Here is a 20,298-nt window from a genome sequence, read left to right on the forward strand (position 1 = left end):
GCAATTGAGTCAATAAGGCCATTCTGGTTGGGATGAAACAATGTGATTCAATTCATTTTGCTGGCTAATAAAAAGTGATTGAGGAACTCCTTGTTATAAACTGCCAAATTTCAGGGTAAAGCTAGAAAATGGATGATTGACAAGTTCCAGTCTGTATAGTTTTATATGTTATATCTATAAATCTCTACCATACAGGGAAGGCTTGGCCAAGGTTGATTGATTGTGGATAATGTAATTTTATAGTTGTAAGTGTTATTGTTTATGTTTTAATTACTTTAACCTCATTTAGATTTTTAACTAAATGCTATTTAATTGTTGAATTGTTTAAGGCATTGAATTTTGCCTCTGCTATAAGCTGCCTTGAGTCCCCTTCGGAGTCGAGAAAGGTGGGATATAACTATAGTAAATAAATATATAAATAAGGTGTGCCCCACAGGCTGTATGTGGCCCTCCGAGCCCCCCTCGAGAGTCAACATTTTTTGCTTCAATATGCCATCAGGGTGGACGTGAGGAAATTTCCACCACATTTTGGGCCTCCCTGGGACACTTTAGGCCCAGGAAAGGGCTTTAAAAAACTACAAGTGACTTCCACTTACTTTCTATTGTTAAGAAAAGATATTTTCTGGTCCTAAAATGGTTTCTGGGGAATAGTCTCTGAGAGCACTATCAGCTATGCCAGTTTCCATTCCTTTTTCCACATGGCAATTAAAAATATAGGAATGCTAGTCTCTTTTTTATGCTACCACTTTACTTCCATCATATTTCTGCAGTGACTTTGAAATAAACTCACTTATATTTTATTTGTTTTTTAAATTATTGGAATGCATTGGATTTAAATATTTACATTAAACACACATTTCCTCCTTAAATTCAAATTTCTGACTGTTCTTCTCCTTAAAGAATACATTTGAAAAAAATGCTCCATGGCTGGACTACAGCCTTTTGGACCACTGTTTCTATAATCCTATGGTCCAGAATGGAACATGTTGGTTGGTGGATACTGGGCATTAAATTCCATGAAAAGGAACTTTTTGAGTTCTGGTTTCACTATGTTGAGCGCAGAACTGTGTACGTGAAACTGGATTGATATAATTAAGACTTGATCTGTGCATTAAGCTAATGTATGTGAATTAGTGAATCTGCAAGTAATATTGGAATTCAGAAAGTGGAACCTCTCACTCCCTAGGATAATTTCTTGGTGAATTTCTATATTTTAGGATGTTTTTTTTTTTTTGCAGGTGAAAGCCACTGAGTTGATGAATGGCAACTTCACATGGAAATGGCCTTTGAAAAACTGTAGGAAAAGATTCCAATTCAAATGAAGATTTTGCTTTTATGTGTTTTTTTGCAAAAGCAGAAAGTGTATCCCATCTGGAAGATTAAACTCTCTTTTACCAGTGTCACTTATTGAACCAAAAACAGCTCAAACTCTTTCCAACCTGAATCAGATCATCTTTATTATACCACCAGTAAAAGAAAACTGATACAAAATAAAAAATAAGAAGTCCCTCCCTCCCCACCCAAAATAGCCCCAGACCAGATCCATGCGTCATCAACCACTGGAGAGAGAGAGAGAGAAACAGAGAAAGAGAGAAAGAAAGAGAAAGAGATAGATATATCTTTGTTTTATTATGTAGAAATAACGGCATCACGGAGTTTTCCCAGGCCACAGTGTGCAACCCCACCCCACACACACGCCCCACAAGGATAAGAGAGAAATATGTACCAAATGACAACTGAGACAGTTCTGCTCATGGTATTATAACTCCCCGGAGGTCTTTATGACATGGAAGAGAGTCACATTGTAAATGACCTGGTGGCCATTGTTCCAGGTGTACAGAACCCTCTCCCGGGGGTTGTAGTCCAACATGGATATGTGGGAATACTGATTGTGGAAGGGAATATCCGTGTACTCATAGGTAGAAGTGTTTGTGTAATAGGCAAAATAGATCTTAGCTCCTGCCAGGTGGGAATTGGTCACATAGAGGGTCCCACAGATGATGAAGGACTCCCCGGCACTCCGCTTGGGGTAGCCAGTGTCCCAGCTGCGGAGAATCTCCAGTGTGATGGGGTCCATCCTGCTGACCACAATGTTACCAGCATTTTGGTTGGTGGTGTAGACTGCCCAGAGTCCATTCTCATCTACCATAAAGTCGATGTCGGAGAAGCCACCCCAGGAGTAAGGGAAGGTGTTGTTGTAGCCGGCGGTGTTCAGGCTGCGCTGCACAACCACGCTCCGGGAGCGGAAGTGGTACTTCACCACAATGTTGCTCTGGTATTTATTGTAGTAGAGGGATCCATTGAAGACCACATGGCCGGTGCCAGCCCAGGGATGAGGCAGTAAATGTTGGACAAAGTTTTGGCCCGTGATGAAGTCGTTGAGGGTGCGGTATTCCAGAACACGGCGGCCTTTGTAGTAACCGTCCATGTACCAAACCTGAGGAGCAACAAAAGGGATATTAGGATAGCGTTTGTTTATATATTTACTAGTCATATTTATCCAATTTTTCATTTTCTCCAGTTAATCCAATATTGTAGACTTGTGATTCCACCTCTCTACTTCATTCTCCCATCTACTTCTTTTAGCCCACAACCTAGATGACACATTAAAATCTGCCCTTCTGAGGATGAAGAAGGGAGATCTATCTTCAGAAGATAGGAGGAACCCAATCTCCATGCTCTCATAGAAATCTCCATGGACCTTGTCTTTCAATATCATTTATCTAACATGGAAAGAGGAGATATCAATCCTAAAATGGAGAGAAATGAGGGGGATGAAAGAAGAGGAAAAAAAGAAGGAATTGGGATGAATGAAGAATCAAAGAGGAATCAACTTGGAAAACAACTCTTTGCATTTTGTGAGGGATTTGATCCATCTTGCCCAGACTTTTCAAGCATAGCTTTTGGACTATGAATCCCATCAAGCCCAGCCATCATGATTAATGGGCAGGAATGATGAATATTGCAATGAATATTGGAGGGTGGCTGGACATAGTTTCATTGGATTGTCAATGCATTTCAGGAATGCTGGAACAGCTCTTTCCTAGTTTTGCCACTTAGACTTGGACCTTGAAGTAGTAAGGACAGAATGTGGAACCTTCTGCACATAAACCTGTACCCTAAAATTGAGCTTTGATCTCTTACTAGGCCTTGGATAATTTTTGTTGCTTTGCTTCTTCTTGTTTATTAGATCCTAGTCTTTACCGCCCAGGAAAGGGTAGCCCTCTAAGTAATGAAAATGCCTTCCCTAATTCCTCACCTACTGTAGATATCCCACAGCATATGATTCTTAATCCTGGCTCCTCCAAATTCTCAGTACCCTTTGCAGCAAGAATAGTATTCACTCAATAGTTAACTGACTAAAGCCTTAAGCAAATAGACTATGCAAATAGAGGCTTTGTAAGTGATGTCTCAAGCAAAATAAAATAAAATAAAATAAATTATGGTAAAAAAGAGATCAGTACAATCAAATTCCATCTGGCTCTTGCAAATCCTCTCTGCCAGTTTGCACCTTCAATAGCTAATGCTGAGACGCGTAAAGGCTTTCTAATATAAATAAACCTTCCTGGACAATGATAGGTGAATTTGATACATATGGGAAGACGTGTGTAAGCATTCAATTTCTGAGACCAATCAACACACATGGATGAAAATCTCATCACAGATAAGGATTTTATCAAGCTCCTTATGAGTTTTAAATATGTCCACCAGTTTAGAGAGAGGTATGTTAGCTATCTATAGAAAAGGTTTGGAAGGGAAAAGGCAATTAAAATAACCAACAACATTCAGCAGTATTTATAATGCGTCTTATCATTTCTCTTATTTTTAGACTGCGGCAAAATACATAAAACAAGCTGATGTATGAATCTGCAAAGCACCTGGGATCATTCTATCTCTTCCCTTCCTAGAAGATAAATCCTAACACAAAGAGAGAAAGATTTGTTCATACTTGGAGCATCTATACAGATAGCAAATTGCTGGTAAATTTTCGAAAATTAAGCAAGACTGTTCAAAGAATAGTTGAACAGAGACTAAATCAACATAGAATAGCATCTCCAAGTTTATGCAAAGTGCTCCAAACTGTGCATTCTGATCTTTTACAGTAATTGTCTAATCATCTAAACTCCAGTATTATTTTCAAGTACATGGCTGATAACATCCAGGTATCACATGGACATAAATACAGTATGCCATGAAACATATAGCTGGTTGATGGAACAAGTGCTAGAATTCTTTTAAAAGACTATACCCATGAAAAGAATAATCAAGGAACAGAAGGAGACACTGGGTGGGTATTGCCTTGCCCAAGAAACAATTATTTATGGGCATTATGCTTATCAAAGATAATGACATATAGACTTGTATATACATTATTGTTGTTGTTGTTGTTGTTGTTGTTTCCTTGTTTTTTTACTCTACAAACAAGACCCAAAGTGACCTCAAGGGCAGATTTTGGACCAAAATGGTGGATTTTGAAGTGACCGGTGACCAAAGTGAGGGAGGGAAAAGTGTCAATGCCACCTCGGGTATCCAGCTCTCCTGAGCATTGCCACTTCTATTTTCCCATCCCATTCAAAAAAGACATGTCAGCAGGGGGTGGGGGTGGGCATAGTCAGTGCTTCTTTTAGGGTCTCTTGGGATGGATTAAGTTATTGCCTTTTGCCACTCTACTCAGACGAGGAGGTTTCTTGGGTAAGGTACAGTACTTACATTGCGCCACAGATAAATAACCACTTGGTTTTTTGGGTTGATTTTGTGATTAAACTTTCTAGATTTATACATGAGCATATACAGACACGAAGAGTCAGAAGAAACTGAACGAATAAACAACAACATACAGCACTTTCAAAACAATAGAATGTGTAGACAATAAATGATAAGGGTAGCAAGATTTTAATATTTCACTTCACTTTATTTCTTAATTAGTCGCTCTCCACCAAGGTGCTCCTAGCGACTTACAATTTAAAATAGCATTTACACAATATAAAAACATTCAACATAAAAACATCCAACAGTGACTATTTGGCAAATTAGATCTGATCACTTTACTTAAATGTATAACCAAACAGCCAAGTCTTGAACGCCTTTACAAAAGGTAGCAACTCCGACATTGCTCTAATGTATGGAGGCAATGAGTTCCACAGAATTGGAGCATAGGTCGAAAAAGCTCTACACCTTGTAGCTTTCAGGTGTACCTCCCTAGGGCCTGGTATGTATAGGAGATTTTCCTGGGTAGATCAAGGTAACCACTGATGGAAAAAAGGAATGAGGCGGTCCCTAAGATACAAAGGTCCTTGGCCATTTTGAGCTCTAAATGTCAAAGTAGCTTCATTACCTAGGTCATCCAGTGCAAATGTCAGAAAATGTATGGAGACAAAAAAAGCTGGCCCCTCCCAAAAATACACAGAGGGGCATCTCTGTCATTTGGGACAGACACAGATTTAGTGGGTTATTTTCTGGAACTTACATCCTTCTGCATCAAACATCAGCTTTGGGACATAAGAAAAAGTAAAAAAATGATTAATGCTAGGTTCTTCCTGAAATAGGAGTTGGACCAGGTTTTAAAATTAATAACCTTGTCTCGTCTAGGATTCCATGAAGAAACTGAATTTCTCTTTATCCCGTAGAAGCATGTACAGTTTTCAAACATTTCTTTTTATTTAGTTCAGATTTACCCACAATGCCCTTGAATGTTTTCTGTTCCTTCTGACTTCTTCACACAGCACCTAAAAACATCGGCTTTCAACTATATGCTTTCTGTTTGCCAGTCTGCAGTATCAAATTTGTCTTGATAGGGATTTCTGCAGAACTCTGCTTTAATAAGCACATGCCGGCAAGAAGGAAACATTATAATGATTTTACACTAGTTGGTGCTTATATTATGAACTTTGGAGTTGTCAGTTACATTCTTTACCTAGGCCTCCTTACAAAGAGCTTCAAAACATCTGCAGGGCAAAGTGGTGGCCAGTTTTTTAGTTAATGAGCAACGTTTTTCTGCACCTTTAGAGTTGTCTTTCCTTTCTTTTGCTGCTGTCACAAAGAAAGAGATCAGTTGCCATTGTAAAGGGTCAGATTGCAGCAATGCAAGAGGCATTTTGGAGTCATTTCAGATTCCCTGTGTCTCAAGGCCAAGCTGGCTAGGGAATGATGAGAATTGTACTCCAAAAAAGAACTTTTCGAAGATTGGAGATGTATTCAGCAGGGCTAGGCTTCAGCCCCCCCCCCCCCAAAATCTCAGGGTGGTCTGCGAGAAGGACTTACTGGTACATTATTTAAACTGTTCTGTTCATTCATATCATGATCTGATCACCATGCTCAATTTATCCCATATGCATGCGGGTGTTGGGATAATGATACAAAAGGTTTGCTATGGTAGATCCTCTCTCACTCAGACTCGCCCCCCTCCCCCGAATCAAAATCCTGGTTACGGGCCTGAGCAGGGCCATTCCGAGGAAGAATGAAGGCTGAACAGGAATACTTACACACACCAGGCCTTGTCCTAGCTATCACCAGAGAAAATGGAGGAAAAAAACCAAGAGAGGCTGAAACCTCCCTGCCTTGTTAAAGAAACTTCGGGTGGATGAAACTGGCTTTTATATACATCGATTAAAATGACATTCTCTTATTTAGGAATGCCTGGACAGGAACACTGATTGACAGATGGGAATGTCTGAATGCCTGACAAGCTGGGAGGCTTCAAACCTTTCAAGAAAAGAACCAACAGTTCCCAAAACATCAGTCAATAATTTATGTCACACAGATGCATTCTCAAAGAGGCCAGGGGTTAAGGAAATGGGAATGGTCTTTTCTAGGCAATGCTGCCACACAGATGCATGTGACTGGTTGTAAACGAGGATATTTTTTAGTACTGTAAATCTCATGCCAGCATGTTATCTGCGGCTCTGTAAAAGCTAAGGCAATGGAATGATGTATTGTGTTTGTCAGTCCATGCCTCTTTCTAAATTTGCATTTAAATTTGACTCTCTGTATCCATGGATTCTGCAACCATGGCCTGAACATATCCCATAAAAATATTCCCCCAAAACACCCTCAAAGAGACACCATTTTACTATTGTATAGTTTATAATGGGACCTGAGTCATTGGATCAACCCACAGGAGATATCAAGGAACCATTATATACATATAAATTAGCATGTGCAGTTCTTATGAATGCTGCTCTTCTTCCTGGAAATACATGTGTGGCAACCCTGTATTCCTCACCTTGCCATCCTGACCAGCAGACTGGCAAACAGAAAGCATTCTGTATTCTTCGCCTTGCCATCCTGACCCAGGCTTTGTCATTCTGAAAAGCCCAGCCACTTGCATCTTAACCTGCACTTCCCCTACTTATATAAATAGGCTTCTATGTCCTATGATTTTATCTGGCCATTTCCTCAGGCTTCTTGGAAGACTTTTGGAATCTCTGGCTGGAAAAACTCAGGCCAGTGTGAAGATCCCGATCATCCTTCACTCCTCCTAAGGCCCCTGGGATCTGCACCAGTTGTTGTTGTTTCCTCTGTTGACTCTTTGCAACTATAGTGTGTACCAAATATCATAATTAGAGTCCATTTCCATTTATTTCAGAAGGGCCCGGATCCCTAAATCTCAAGTTCTGGTGCTTAAATCTGAGGATTTGGGTGTAGTCCTGACCTGGCAATGCTGTTAGTAATCGGTGTTGCAGTAGAGGAAAAGAGCGAAAGTGTTACATCCCTTTTCTTGTCCAGTGATGATTCTCTTGCAGATGTCCTCTTCTTGCTTCTACATTACGTCTACTTGGCAAACTCTTTTGAGAACCATGTTTGCCAAAGGGATGTGTTGCCATTTTGCCCACCCTTGCTTAGCATTGCGCAGAGTAAGCCAGGCCATTAACATGCTCATCAGCAGCCTCTCCAGCTTTGACCAGATGCCAAATCTCCGAGGTCCACTTTTCACCTCAAACATTTGCAAAAGAGACAGCAAGCCCTGAGTGTATAAACTTTGCCGGAGGCTTTTCTGCTTGCTGCCTGACACTGGGGCTCGACGGAGCAGCCCCCTCGGGGGTCTCCACTGCTCTCTTCTTCTTTCATTCTTCTTTAAACAATTAAGCTTGTTTGATGGAGCAGCTGACATCTCCCAGCGTTGGATTAGTTGCATTCTGTGCCTACACTGCCGAAGCTTCTTTCTCTCTCTCAAGCTCTGAGCTGCCTTTTGAAGTTTCAAATATAATTCACTCCAAAGTCTTAAGGGTGGTGGTGGGGGGAGCAGGAGAAAACCTACATAACATGCGAATAAAGCTTGCTTGGATTGGGAGACCCCTAGAAACATACATCAACTAGATGGAATAGTCTGCAGGGGGTTGTGCAATCACTCAAAGTCACTTGGATAATAGCATGAGATCAAGGGGCAAAAAAGCAATGGTTAGAAATTGGCTTGAACTTGACTTGAACATAGAATGAAGCAATTTCAGCACCTTCAGACAGTTACTGTGATCCCAGTTTGGCCCACCAACAATCACCCCCATCCATCCTGGACTCCCCAATGAAATGGCTAAGCCCAGGATCTATTATTTTAAATTTCCCCTAAGGGCCCCAAGCAAGCTATACTGAAAACTGGGAAATTTTAAATGGTAGCTTTTAGATGTGAAGTATTAATGTCAAGTAGTAATTTAGGGCCCATGGAATACTTTGAAATGCAAAGCTGGAAAAGTTACTATGTGGGCCAACCACTGGGGAGGTATGCTGGGAGAGGATTCTCATACACTCCAACTGTCCAGGTTTTTCGGAGTGTCCTGATTTATTCCTCTGTCACTCCCATTTTTTCAAGTGCTTTAAAAATGTCCTGGTTTCTCCCTTCTCCTCCTGCATTCTCCTTTTGTTGTCATGTTTTCATCTTTCATCTTCCAGTCCCAATTCAAGGTGCAGGTTATCACCTATAAAGCCCTGAACGGTTTGGGACCCGCCTACTTTCGTGACCACATCTCCTACCATAAACTTGCTTGATCCCTTTGATCCTCATGGGAGGCTCTCCTTTCGCCTCTTCCTCTATCACAGGCACAACTTATGGGAATGAGGGAGAGAACCTTCTCCGCTGTGCCCACCCTAGCAACCTTTAAGAAAGATTTGAAAACTTGGCTTTTCTGATGTGCCTTTGGAGAGTGGCCATACATCCCATTTTTGTTTATTCCATCTACAGTGTTATCCTCATGATGCACTTCCCCCCCGTCCTTAACGAAGGCCTAACCCCACTGATTGTCTTTTTTGGGCTCCTCTCTACAAATACACTCCTTCACAAATACACTTTTTTCCACTCCTATTTCATCCAGGATTTTATCTTGTGCATTTGGCCCGCCCATTGTGTTTGATTTTCTATTATGTTATTTTGCATTGTTTATTTTATCTTGTTACATTATGTGTTTTATTGTGATGTAATTTCTTTTTTTGTATTTTATTTTGCTGTATTGTATTTTTGGGCTTGGCCTTATGTGAGCTGCCCAGAGCCCCCTTTGGGGAGATGGTGGCAGGGTATAAATAAAGATTATTATTATTGTTGTTGTTGTTGTTATTATTATTATTATTATTATTATTATTATTATTATTATTATTATGTCAGTTCCTGCAAAAGTAGTTTGCACTCAGTGCTTTGATGCTGCATTCCTGCAAGGCAGGGGGTTGGTCTGGATGGCTTGTGGTTTCTTCCATCTCTATGTTTATAGGTTCTATGAAATCAGCAGGGGTGAAAGGAAAGAAGAAGAATCTTGCCCTTCCCTGGAGGATCAGAGAAGAATAAACTGCTATTGTCCACACTAACACAGTAGGAGACTTTTTTTAATTGCTCCAGAATTCCTCCTTAGGAATGTTTGGAGTAGAATTTTGCCACATTTTACCCCTTCCAAGCTGTTTTAGTTTGTTTTGGTTCCAGGACAGGCCTTTTTTAATCACAAACAGCCAAAAGTCAACTTATGGGTAACTTCCAACTGAAAAATAGACCCTGTCTATTCCAAGTTGCACTGCTCTAACATCTAACTTAGTTGCAATAACAGTAGTGTGTGGTTCCTTTTCAGGTACCACAGATCATCCAACTTTTCCTAGATGAAAACTGGGACACATGTATTTCAAAATGCTGAAGTAAGGCTCAGATGCAGTCAAGCCAATATCTATCCATAGAATGGAAAAGTGGGGAAATACTATAGTCTCCTTTGCTGCAGCTAGAAAAATGTTGCATCTAGCAAGATGCCCAGGGACAGCCCTGCTCTCCCTCCAATGACATTCCTAAACCGTGATACAATCTAAAAGTCTTCTTGTATATCTTGAACTACTGTCAACCTGGAAAAAGCACTCACTTTTATTATCACCTTCATAGATATTAATTATTCCAAAATTGTGGAGACATTCAATCCATATTGGGTCACTGGAGGAAGGCACATTTGTTCCCAGCATATTCCCCAAAGTATGACTTCCAACATTTCACAGGTGAAAACTGGGACACATATGGCAAAGCAGCATCAGTGTGTGATCAAAATGAGGAAAATGCACAAGCTTTTGCTCTGAGCCTATTGGAAAGGACAATATTCTGCCCCCCCCCCCCCCCCACACACACACAGCCTCCCTGTGATAACTGAGGCCAAACTACTTTTGTATTTTGAACTAAGCTTGCAGCATTCATAAAATTAGAATCAACTGGATGAGGAAAAAGCAATTGGAACTATGGGCTACCGGTTGTGATTCCTTAAATGGAGATACTCCTTCCAAATTCTACCTAAATTCACATCCTGGGCATTCTGCCATCCAAATATCTTTTAATAGTTTCCCCTCTGCTTTACATTGCCAAGAAGCTCAACTGCAAAGACTGTCTGAATAAACATGCTGCAACCTTTATGGATGATTTACGCTTGTTTTATTAAATGTTTTCTCTCCTTTAATTTACTGAGTTAAAACGTATTTTCACTCTTTTCTGCTGATCAAACGCCCGAGCAGTTTTTAATAACCAAAGAAACATTTTGATAGCAAGAGGCGGGTGAGATTGATTTCACACTTGGAGAATGATCAGACAAAGTTCTCCTCCTTGGTCTCTTTAGAAAAGCTGGGGTGGAAGTAAAGGGCGGAGGGAAGGTTCTTAGGTCTTCTTCTCAATTAATCATTTGCTATAGAGCCATGGGACATTGCCAAGTCATTGAAAAACGAGGAATCTATGCTCTTCCAAAAGTTCACAAGGGATTTGTACTAAATGGTCAGCCTAACTTACCAGGAAGGGATTTTGTGGCAGCAAGTGTCATCCCACCCACCATTGTGTCTGAGGAGGGGGTCTCCTTCTTCTCACGAGCCCCTTGCACTGGGCGCATTTCTCACAGCACAGCCAACTGGCCAATCAGTAGCGGGATCCACCCTGCCCTCTGATTGGCTAGAGCTGGCTGCCATTGCAATCCCTGGTACTCTATTTAGTCCATGTCAAGCAACTCCTTTGCCAGTGTCCCTTTTTAGCTGTCTCAGCTCGCCCACTCTTCATATATGTTACTTTGTTTGGTGGTTTTCTTAGAGTTTTGTTCTTTTGTCACAACTTGCAGGTGTTTTGGCATGGGCCCTGGATCCAGCTTGCCTAATTCCCCTCTATTGGAGGGGGTGGGGGGAAGCATTTGGTGGCTTAGCAGAGGTGCGGTGGTAATGGTGTCCCAGCATTATGCTGGAGCTCCTAGTGGCACAATGGGTTAAACCCTTGTGGAAGCAGGACTGAAGACCAACAGGTCTCAGGTTCGAATTCAGGGAGAGTGCGGATGAGCTCCCTCTATCAGCTCCAGCTCCCCATCGCAGGGATATGAGAGAAGCCACCCACAAAGATGATAAAACATCAAAACATCAGGGCGCCCCCTTAGCAACATCCTTGCAGACTGCCAATTCTCTCACACCAGAAGCAACTTGCAGTTTCTCAAGTCGCTCCTGACATGGAAAAAAAAGTATTGTGCTGGTCAGTAAACAGTTGCACCCCCTTGTGTGGTTAAGTGGCATTGGTCAACAGTGGGCTGTCCAATTCCTGATCCATGTCCCATGCATGGTGGCCAACCCTATTTCTCATTTGTAATCAATAAACAAGTTGCGGTCTTTTGTTACCCCAACACTGAGTGTTCATCATTCTTCCATTCTGTGATGGAAGGTAGTTGCTCATGCCCATGCAACAGATATTGATATTTGTATGTTCAAATCTAAGCGCCTGTCTATATGGACCACAAACCTCATATTCACTCTTGGGCATCCATAATGTGAATTAAAATCAGTCCTCAATTTCACTGTGTTAAGAGAAGTCAAGGACTATTCAAGAGCTTTCCTGAAGCTCCTGAGCAGCCCTGCACTTCTGGATTGGTGTCAGCAGGTGCACTAATTCTAATTCAGAACCAGTCCTGATATTCACATGGGCCAGTGCTACTACCCCATGGCATAGGGGAAACAGGATGACACCGTTGCCATCATTTCTCACTGCATCAGAAGCCACTGATTCCCAAGGAGCTCCTGGCCATTGCTGGGCACCTTTGCAGATGTTGGCAAAGGGACCTGTGATGTGGAGAGAGAAGGGGAATTACTGACATTGACAAAGATGCCCAGCAATGGCCAGGAGCTCTCTGGAATTCTGTGGCTTCACATGCAGTGAGAAATGATGACAAGTGTAAAGGTGAGCATCCAGTGGAGCCAAATCAGTTTAGTCTCCTCAAAAGCCAGTCTTCTCAGTGGCTGCTTTCCCTTAAAACACGATGTGCTCTTCCTGGCTTTCGGGAGACCAAGGTTTATAATCCCACTGAGTTCACGGGTGTGTAGTTTTACATGAGGATCTATATTGGTGGATTGCAAGTAATTTATTAAAATTGTTGATCAGTTTCCTACATCAGCCACTTAATCAACTATACTTTAGTAAGTAGTATTTCTTAGCCTGGTCCCCCACTATTCTGATGTACTAGGCATCAGTGTCCTCAAGCAACAAAAATCTATCAGTCAGAGTGAAGCCTAATAACCCTTCCACCCGCTTCCTCCAGAGATTTCTGGTGTGACAATCAGAAGTAGGATCCCTGTCACAACTGCTTCTTGCACTAGATATTGTTGATGAGAAAGAAATGCCAAATTGCTGTTCCCGTCAACAGGATAATTGATTTCCATTGCTGGCAGCAACAGCTGCCCAGTAAAATGGGATTGAGGGACTTTTAGAATTGCATAGTGCATCTATTATCATGATTATGTAGTGGCCATGAACAAAAATAATTGAACAGGTGCATAACTCTCGTTTATAAATTAGTAACAGTGATATTGAATTGCAACCATATGATTTTATATATATTTGACATGGGACTGTATTATTATACATGAGCCTAGGCTAATTCTTCCCTTTTCAAGCTTCACTGGGACATCTTGGCAAAGAACAAGGTGGTTTTTTCCTCCCATTGGTAGATAATGAATCTTATCGGAATCATAGAATCATAGAATCAAAGAATTGGAAGAGACCTCATGGGCCATCCAGTCCAACCCCCTGCCAAGAAGCAGGAATATTGCATTCAATAATAGCTGAATTTTCATCAGTCAGCAGGACACACCTTTCTTCATGGGGAGGGGGACTAGCTTGAAAAGGGATGGTTCAATGACACTACACCCCATTTGTCCCTTGAGGCAGCTTCCTCTGTGCCTCCAGGAAGGGTCTGGAGAGTTATAACACTAAAGGGTAATTTCCCCCATCTTTTCAACCTACATAATGTTGGACCTTTGGTAGGAAGCTTCCTGCAATTCCCCTTCCTTCCTCAAAGATTCCAGTCCTTCTTTCCCCACATACCTCTTTCTGGTACCCTTTTAATGCTATTTTTTTCCTCTCCTGCATAATGGTGTTCCTTTTTTTGCAGTTAGGATGGATGTCTTAATGCTATGTGGGCGGTGTTGTCTCAGGCTTATTTTTCTCGGCTGATGAGTAGGGCTTTGTGCTTATTAAGTCAGGTTTCACTCATTAGATCAAATAACCTGGGAAATTTATTCTATTTGTGTTGGGTTTAAAAAAGCGCCACTTTCTGGGTTGAGGGATGTTGGCTTTTCAGCTGATAGCAAGTGAGTAGCAGGCAGCTCCACAGTTTCTTAATCCAACACTGAACTTGGAAAAGTAATTTCTCAGACAACCCCTTACCATTCTGGGAGATGTAATCCACAAAAGTAATTTTCTTTATGTTCAGAATCAATATAATTGTAAGATGGACAGAATCTGGGGGAGATGTTAGTCAAAGTCCAATTGTTAGTTCAAGATGAAATAGACCCATGGAATAAATAAAAACATGGTTACTCAATAGTTGTGTTACTTCTGTAGATTCAGTGTGTTTACTCCAATTGGACTAGCAATTGAATGGAGCTGCTGACTCTCAGATACTCACCCGGCTGTCAGAACTTGGGACCATGGTGTCCGTCATCCAAGAGCCAAATCTGGATCCTGAAGCCCTGATGGTAATGGGGTTGCTGACTCCTGTGAGCTTTCCACACCCTGAAATATAAAAATAGATGCAGATGGATGAGTCATTTAGGAGATAAAGAGGCAAAACAAGACTCAGAGGTTGATCGCAGTATGTTTAGACCCAAGTATAAATCTCTGTTTGGTCATGGGCTCCCTCAATTTCTCCCTGATGGGCCGTTCTCCAGTTAATGAATCCAGACTTTCTTTTGAAGGCATCACCCAAGTAAGAAAGACTCCAATTCTTTGGAAACCAACAAGTTCAACAAAATGCCTTCTCTATGGCACAGATGTGGAATTACTTGGTATAAGTATAAAATACTTGAACCCATTCCCATACTGAAAAAGAATCTTCCTGTTCCAAACTTCTCTGCAGATAGAGAACCTGTTTGCCAGAAAAGGAAATCTAAACTCACCCTTTTCTAGCAGGCCTATTTTTTTAACCATTCATACAACTGAATCCTGCACTTACCATCTGAAGTGGTACAGTTTCTCCAACAAAGTTATTTGCAAAGCTTGCTACAATAACTGTTATGAACTTCTAAAAGCGTGTGTTACTTAGATACAGAAACTTCTGAACTAATTGTACTTCGCTTGCAAAATTCAAATTTACATTCTCCTAATTAGATTTGCATTCTGTATTATGGATGACCTTAGACTGAGGGTTTCTAAAAATAAATCAGACATTAATCCCCACCAGTTCCCTGTATTTGTCAAAATAATTGCCAATGGTTTATGTTCCCACATTCAGAACTTTGAAAATGTCCATCACCCTCAAATGTTGCATGCCAGATTTGCACAGATTTTTATTTCACCTTTGGAGGATCAATCAAAACAGCCACACAGGATCACTTATAATTTGATTCTGTGCCTTGATTCCTGGGCTTCCTTGGGTAAGGAGGAACACACAGAATTTGTGGGATCATTTTGTCAAAACGGCTGTCAGAGCTAAATTACACAATTCATATGAAACATATCTAACCATTCTCAGATTTTGAATCTTGAATAGGGAAAGACTTGATGATTATCAAATCACACTCTAATTTCTCCCTTTTGGGGGCAAGGTTCTGGAATGTGTTGTGGTCTCCAGGTTCCAGAGGTTCCTGGATGAAACAGATGATCTAGAATAGATCCATTTCAACCAGGCTTCAGTTCTGACTATGGAACACAGATAGGTTGGGTCACCTTGGTGATTGATGTAAACATGGAATTAAACAGAAGGAGAGTGTCTCTGTTGATTCTGCTGGACCGTGCAATGGCTTTTGATATCATCAACCATCATTTCCTTCTGGATGGTTCCTAGAATCGCTGTTCTACATTGGTATATTTGTTCTTGAAGAAGCAAACCCAAAAGGTAGTGCTGGAAAATCCTCTTCAACAACCTGCCTATTCCTTATGGTATGTCTCAGTGCTCTGTCTTGTCTTCATGCTGTTTAATATATACATGAAATGGATGGGAGAAGCTGTCCAAAGATGTGGAGTTCAGTGTCACCAGATGTAGCTCTATCTCTCCTTTCCATCTAACTTGAAGGGTGTTAAATCATTGTCTGTTTTCAGTAATGGAGTGGGAGAGAGCAAACAAGTAGAAGCTTGATCCAGACAAAATGGAGGTGCCCTGGCCAGTCTGAAAGCTAACAAGGAAATAGGGGTAGGATTCTGGTAATCATCCTGGATTACCAGCCATGTTACTTGGAACAGATAGGATATATAGGTTGGGCATACACTTGGATTCATCTCTGAACTTGGAAGGTCAGATTTTGGCAATAAGCAGGAGTGTGCTTGCACAGTTAAAATTAGTTAACCAGCTATGGTCAATTGTAGGTTTTATGAATTAGAAGAGTGCTATCAAATGTGGAATTATAGTTATATAATATCATTTAAAGGGAGTAGAATAATAAGAGATAAAAATAATCAGATAGTGAGTGGACAATCATAGAATAGTTTTCATGTTTGTGTGTTAGTTTGTGTGTGAAAGTGAGTGTTTCATTGTTGTGTTTGTACTTTTTATGTACGTTTGTAGTTAGTTGTAGTAACTTTTTGTGTGTGTGTCAGGAGTGACTGCAGATAGACTGCAAGTCACTTATGGTGTGAGAGAATTGGCCAACATTGCCCAGAGGATGCCCGGATGTTTTGATGTTTATCATCCTTGTGGGAGGCTTCTCTCATGTCCCTGTTTGGGGATCTGGAGCTGACAAAGGGAGCTCAACCTGCTGTCCCCGGATTCAAACCTCCAACCTATCAGTCTGCAGTCCTGCCAGCACAAGGGTTTAACCCAGTGGTTCCCAAACATATTTGGCCTGCCCGCTGGAAAACAATTTTTCTAAATCTTATCTTCTTTCTTTTATGCTTTCACTGCCCCCTTAAAGTTATTCATTGCCCCCAAATGCACCTGTGGCCATTATTGCCCCCTCCCCCCCCCCCGCCCCAATCACTGCATTGCCCACGTGGGGGAGGTAACGCCCACTTTGGGAATCACTGGTTTAACCCATTGCATCACTGGCAGCTCCATGTTGTAATAGCTAAAATGTAGTTACATAGTTTTAGCATTATATACCATGACATCTTGTTTCTTAGTATTATGGCTGCCTTTTTCTATGTTGTCTTTTTTTAAAAAACAAAAAACTGAAAATAGATCAAACTAGTGCACCAGAGCTATGACTGTCTTCAGAAACCAAATCTGGCCATAATAAATAATAATTTACAAGGCCGAGCCCAAATACAACAATAAAACAACAACAACACAATAACTAAAAAAACAAAGCAATAGCAAAGAATAGCAATACATTAACAACATCCAATGACACAATTAAAATAATAGCTGGGCCAGTTGTAATCATTAAAATTAGAAATTAAAAATGCTGGGCATGACAAGGTGGGGATGTTTGGAGGGGGATGGGCATGCAGATATCCTGGATCTCTAATAAAGTGCCTTGGGACACAAACACAACAAGGACCAAGTACCAAAAGCACAATAATCCCAATTAAACAGCTCAAGGGAAGATCTCAGGGGCTCACATGTCTTTACACTAACGCACAGAGCATGGGAAATAAACAAGACGAACTCCAACTTTTAGCACAACACCACAAATATGATATCATAGGGATCACTGAAACCTGGTGGGATGACTCCTATCGCTGGAATGTAAATATCGAGGGGTATAACCTCTTTCACAGAAACCGAACAAAGGGGAGAGGAGGCGGAGTAGCCTTATATGTCAAAAACTCTTATGCTACAGAAGAGATTCAAGACAGCAATCTGGGAAACCAGCTTGAAATCATCTGGATAAGAATCAAGGGAACTGGGACTCAAAAAGATGTCGTTGTAGGCGTCTACTACAGACCCCCAAGCCAGGAGGAAGAACTTGATGAAGTCTTCTGCCAACAGTTGACCAAACAGGCACAGAGAAGAGATGTAGTAGTCATGGGCGATTTCAACTATCCCGATATTTGCTGGAAAACAAACTCGGCCAAGAGCACAAGGTCCAACAAATTCCTCGCTTGCCTTGCAGACAATTTCATGGTCCAGAAGGTAGGAGAGGCAACAAGGGGATTGGCTACTCTTGATCTCATCCTAACAAATGCGGAGGACCTGATTGATGCGGTCGAAGTGGTAGGATCCTTAGGGGCAAGTGACCATGTGCTCCTGCAATTTGAGGTACAAAAGAAGGCCGAAACTAAGACAAGTCAAACCCGCATTTTGGACTTTAGGAGAGCTGATTTCCAAAAAATGAAGGAAACGCTGAGCAGCATTCCGTGGACAGAGATACTAAAAGACAAGGGAGTTACGGATGGATGGGAATTTCTCAAGAGTGAAATACTCAAGGCGCAATTGCAAACCGTGCCAACAAAGACAAAAAATAGGACAAGTGCAAAGAAGCCAGAATGGATGTCCAAAGAACTTCTAACTGTGCTAAGACACAAAAGAGACATGCACAAGAAGTGGAAAAAGGGAGAAATCACCAAAGAAGAATTCAAACAAATAGCCAACACCTGTAGGGAAAAGGTCCGCAAGGCTAAAGCAAAAAACGAGCTCAGACTTGCCAGGGACATTAAAAACAATAAAAAGGGCTTCTATTCTTATGTCAATAGAAAAAGGAAAAACAAGGAGGCGATAGGACCTCTTCGAGGAGAAGATGGGGCAATGCTGACAGGGGACAGGGAAAAGGCAGAACTACTTAATGCCTTCTTTGCCTCGGTCTTCTCACAAAGTCTTCAACCTCAGCAAGATGGAGTGGATGAGGGATTGGAGGACATCCAACCCCAAATTGGGAAAGAAGTCGTCCAGGAATACCTGGCCGCTCTTAACGAGTTCAAGTCCCCAGGGCCAGATCAACTACACCCCAGAGTATTGAAGGAACTAGCGGAAGTCATTTCGGAACCATTGGCAACCATCTTTGAGAGTTCTTGGAGAACGGGAGAAGTTCCAGCAGATTGGAGGAGGGCCAATGTGGTCCCAATCTTCAAAAAGGGAAAAAAGGACGACCCAAACAACTACCGTCCGGTCAGCCTCACGTCGATACCGGGCAAGATTCTGGAAAAGATTGTTAAGGAAGCAGACTGCAAACACTTAGAAACAAATGCAGTCATCGCTAATAGTCAACATGGATTTATCAAAAACAAGTCATGCCAGACTAATCTGATCTCTTTCTTCGATAGATCTACAAGCTGGGTAGATGCGGGGAATGCCGTGGATGTAGCGTACCTGGATTTCAGTAAGGCCTTCGACAAGGTCCCCCATGACCTTCTGGCAAGGAAACTAGTCCAATGTGGGCTAGGCAAAACTACGGTGAGGTGGATCTGTAATTGGTTAAGTGGATGAACCCAGAGAGTGCTCACTAATGCTTCCTCTTCATCTTGGAAAGAAGTGACGAGCGGAGTGCCGCAGGGTTCCGTCCTGGGCCCGGTCCTGTTCAACATCTTTATTAATGACTTAGATGAAGGGCTAGAAGGCATGATCATCAAGTTTGCAGACGACACCAAATTGGGAGGGATAGCCAATAGTCCAGAGGACAGGAGCAGAATTCAAAACGATCTTGACAGATTAGAGAGATGGGCCAAAACTAACAAAATGAAGTTCAACAGTGACAAATGTAAGATACTCCACTTTGGCAGAAAAAATGAAATGCAAAGATACAGAATGGGTGACGCCTGGCTCGAGAGCAGTACGTGTGAAAAAGATCTTGGAGTCCTCGTGGACAACAAGTTAAACATGAGCCAACAATGTGATGTGGCGGCAAAAAAAGCCAATGGGATTTTGGCCTGCATCAATAGGAGCATAGTGTCTAGATCTAGGGAAGTCATGCTACCCCTCTATTCTGTTTTGGTTAGACCACATCTGGAATATTGTGTCCAATTCTGGGCACCACAATTCAAGAGAGATATTGACAAGCTGGAATGTGTCCAGAGGAGGGCGACTAAAATGATCAAGGGTCTGGAGAACAAGCCCTATGAGGAGCGGCTTAGGGAACTGGGCATGTTTAGCCTGAAGAAGAGAAGGCTGAGAGGAGATATGATAGCCATGTATAAATATGTGAGAGGAAGCCACAGGGAGGAGGGAGCAAGCTTGTTTTCTGCTTCCTTGGAGACTAGGACGCGGAACAATGGCTTCAAACTACAAGAGAGGAGATTCCATCTGAACATTAGGAAGAACTTCCTGACTGTGAGAGCCGTTCAGCAGTGGAACTCTCTGCCCCGGAGTGTGGTGGAGGCTCCTTCTTTGGAAGCTTTTAAGCAGAGGCTGGATGGCCATCTGTCAGGGGAGATTTGAATGCAATATTCCTGCTTCTTGGCAGGGGGTTGGACTGGATGGCCCATGAGGTCTCTTCCAACTCTTTGATTCTATGATTCTATGATTCTATGAT

General features: G+C 41.7%; 1 protein-coding gene across 3 annotated transcripts in view; it reads right to left on the bottom strand.

Annotated features, from left to right (window-relative positions):
• Positions 1-1,431: 1,431 nt before the first annotated feature.
• Positions 1,432-20,298, bottom strand: part of OLFM2 (olfactomedin 2) — a 275,804-nt gene continuing 256,937 nt past the window's right edge. For all 3 annotated transcript variants that reach the window (XM_060763838.2, XM_060763837.2, XM_060763836.2), the window contains exons 5-6: positions 14,364-14,470; positions 1,432-2,437 (exon numbers count right to left, since the gene is read on the bottom strand). In XM_060763838.2, coding sequence (XP_060619821.2) covers positions 1,760-2,437; positions 14,364-14,470 — 785 coding nt within the window. In that variant the 3' untranslated portion in view covers positions 1,432-1,759. The remainder of the gene's footprint in view (positions 2,438-14,363; positions 14,471-20,298) is intronic.

The sequence above is a fragment of the Anolis sagrei genome, chromosome 2, assembly GCF_037176765.1.
Source record: "Anolis sagrei isolate rAnoSag1 chromosome 2, rAnoSag1.mat, whole genome shotgun sequence".
Classification (NCBI taxonomy): Eukaryota; Metazoa; Chordata; class Lepidosauria; order Squamata; family Dactyloidae; genus Anolis; species Anolis sagrei.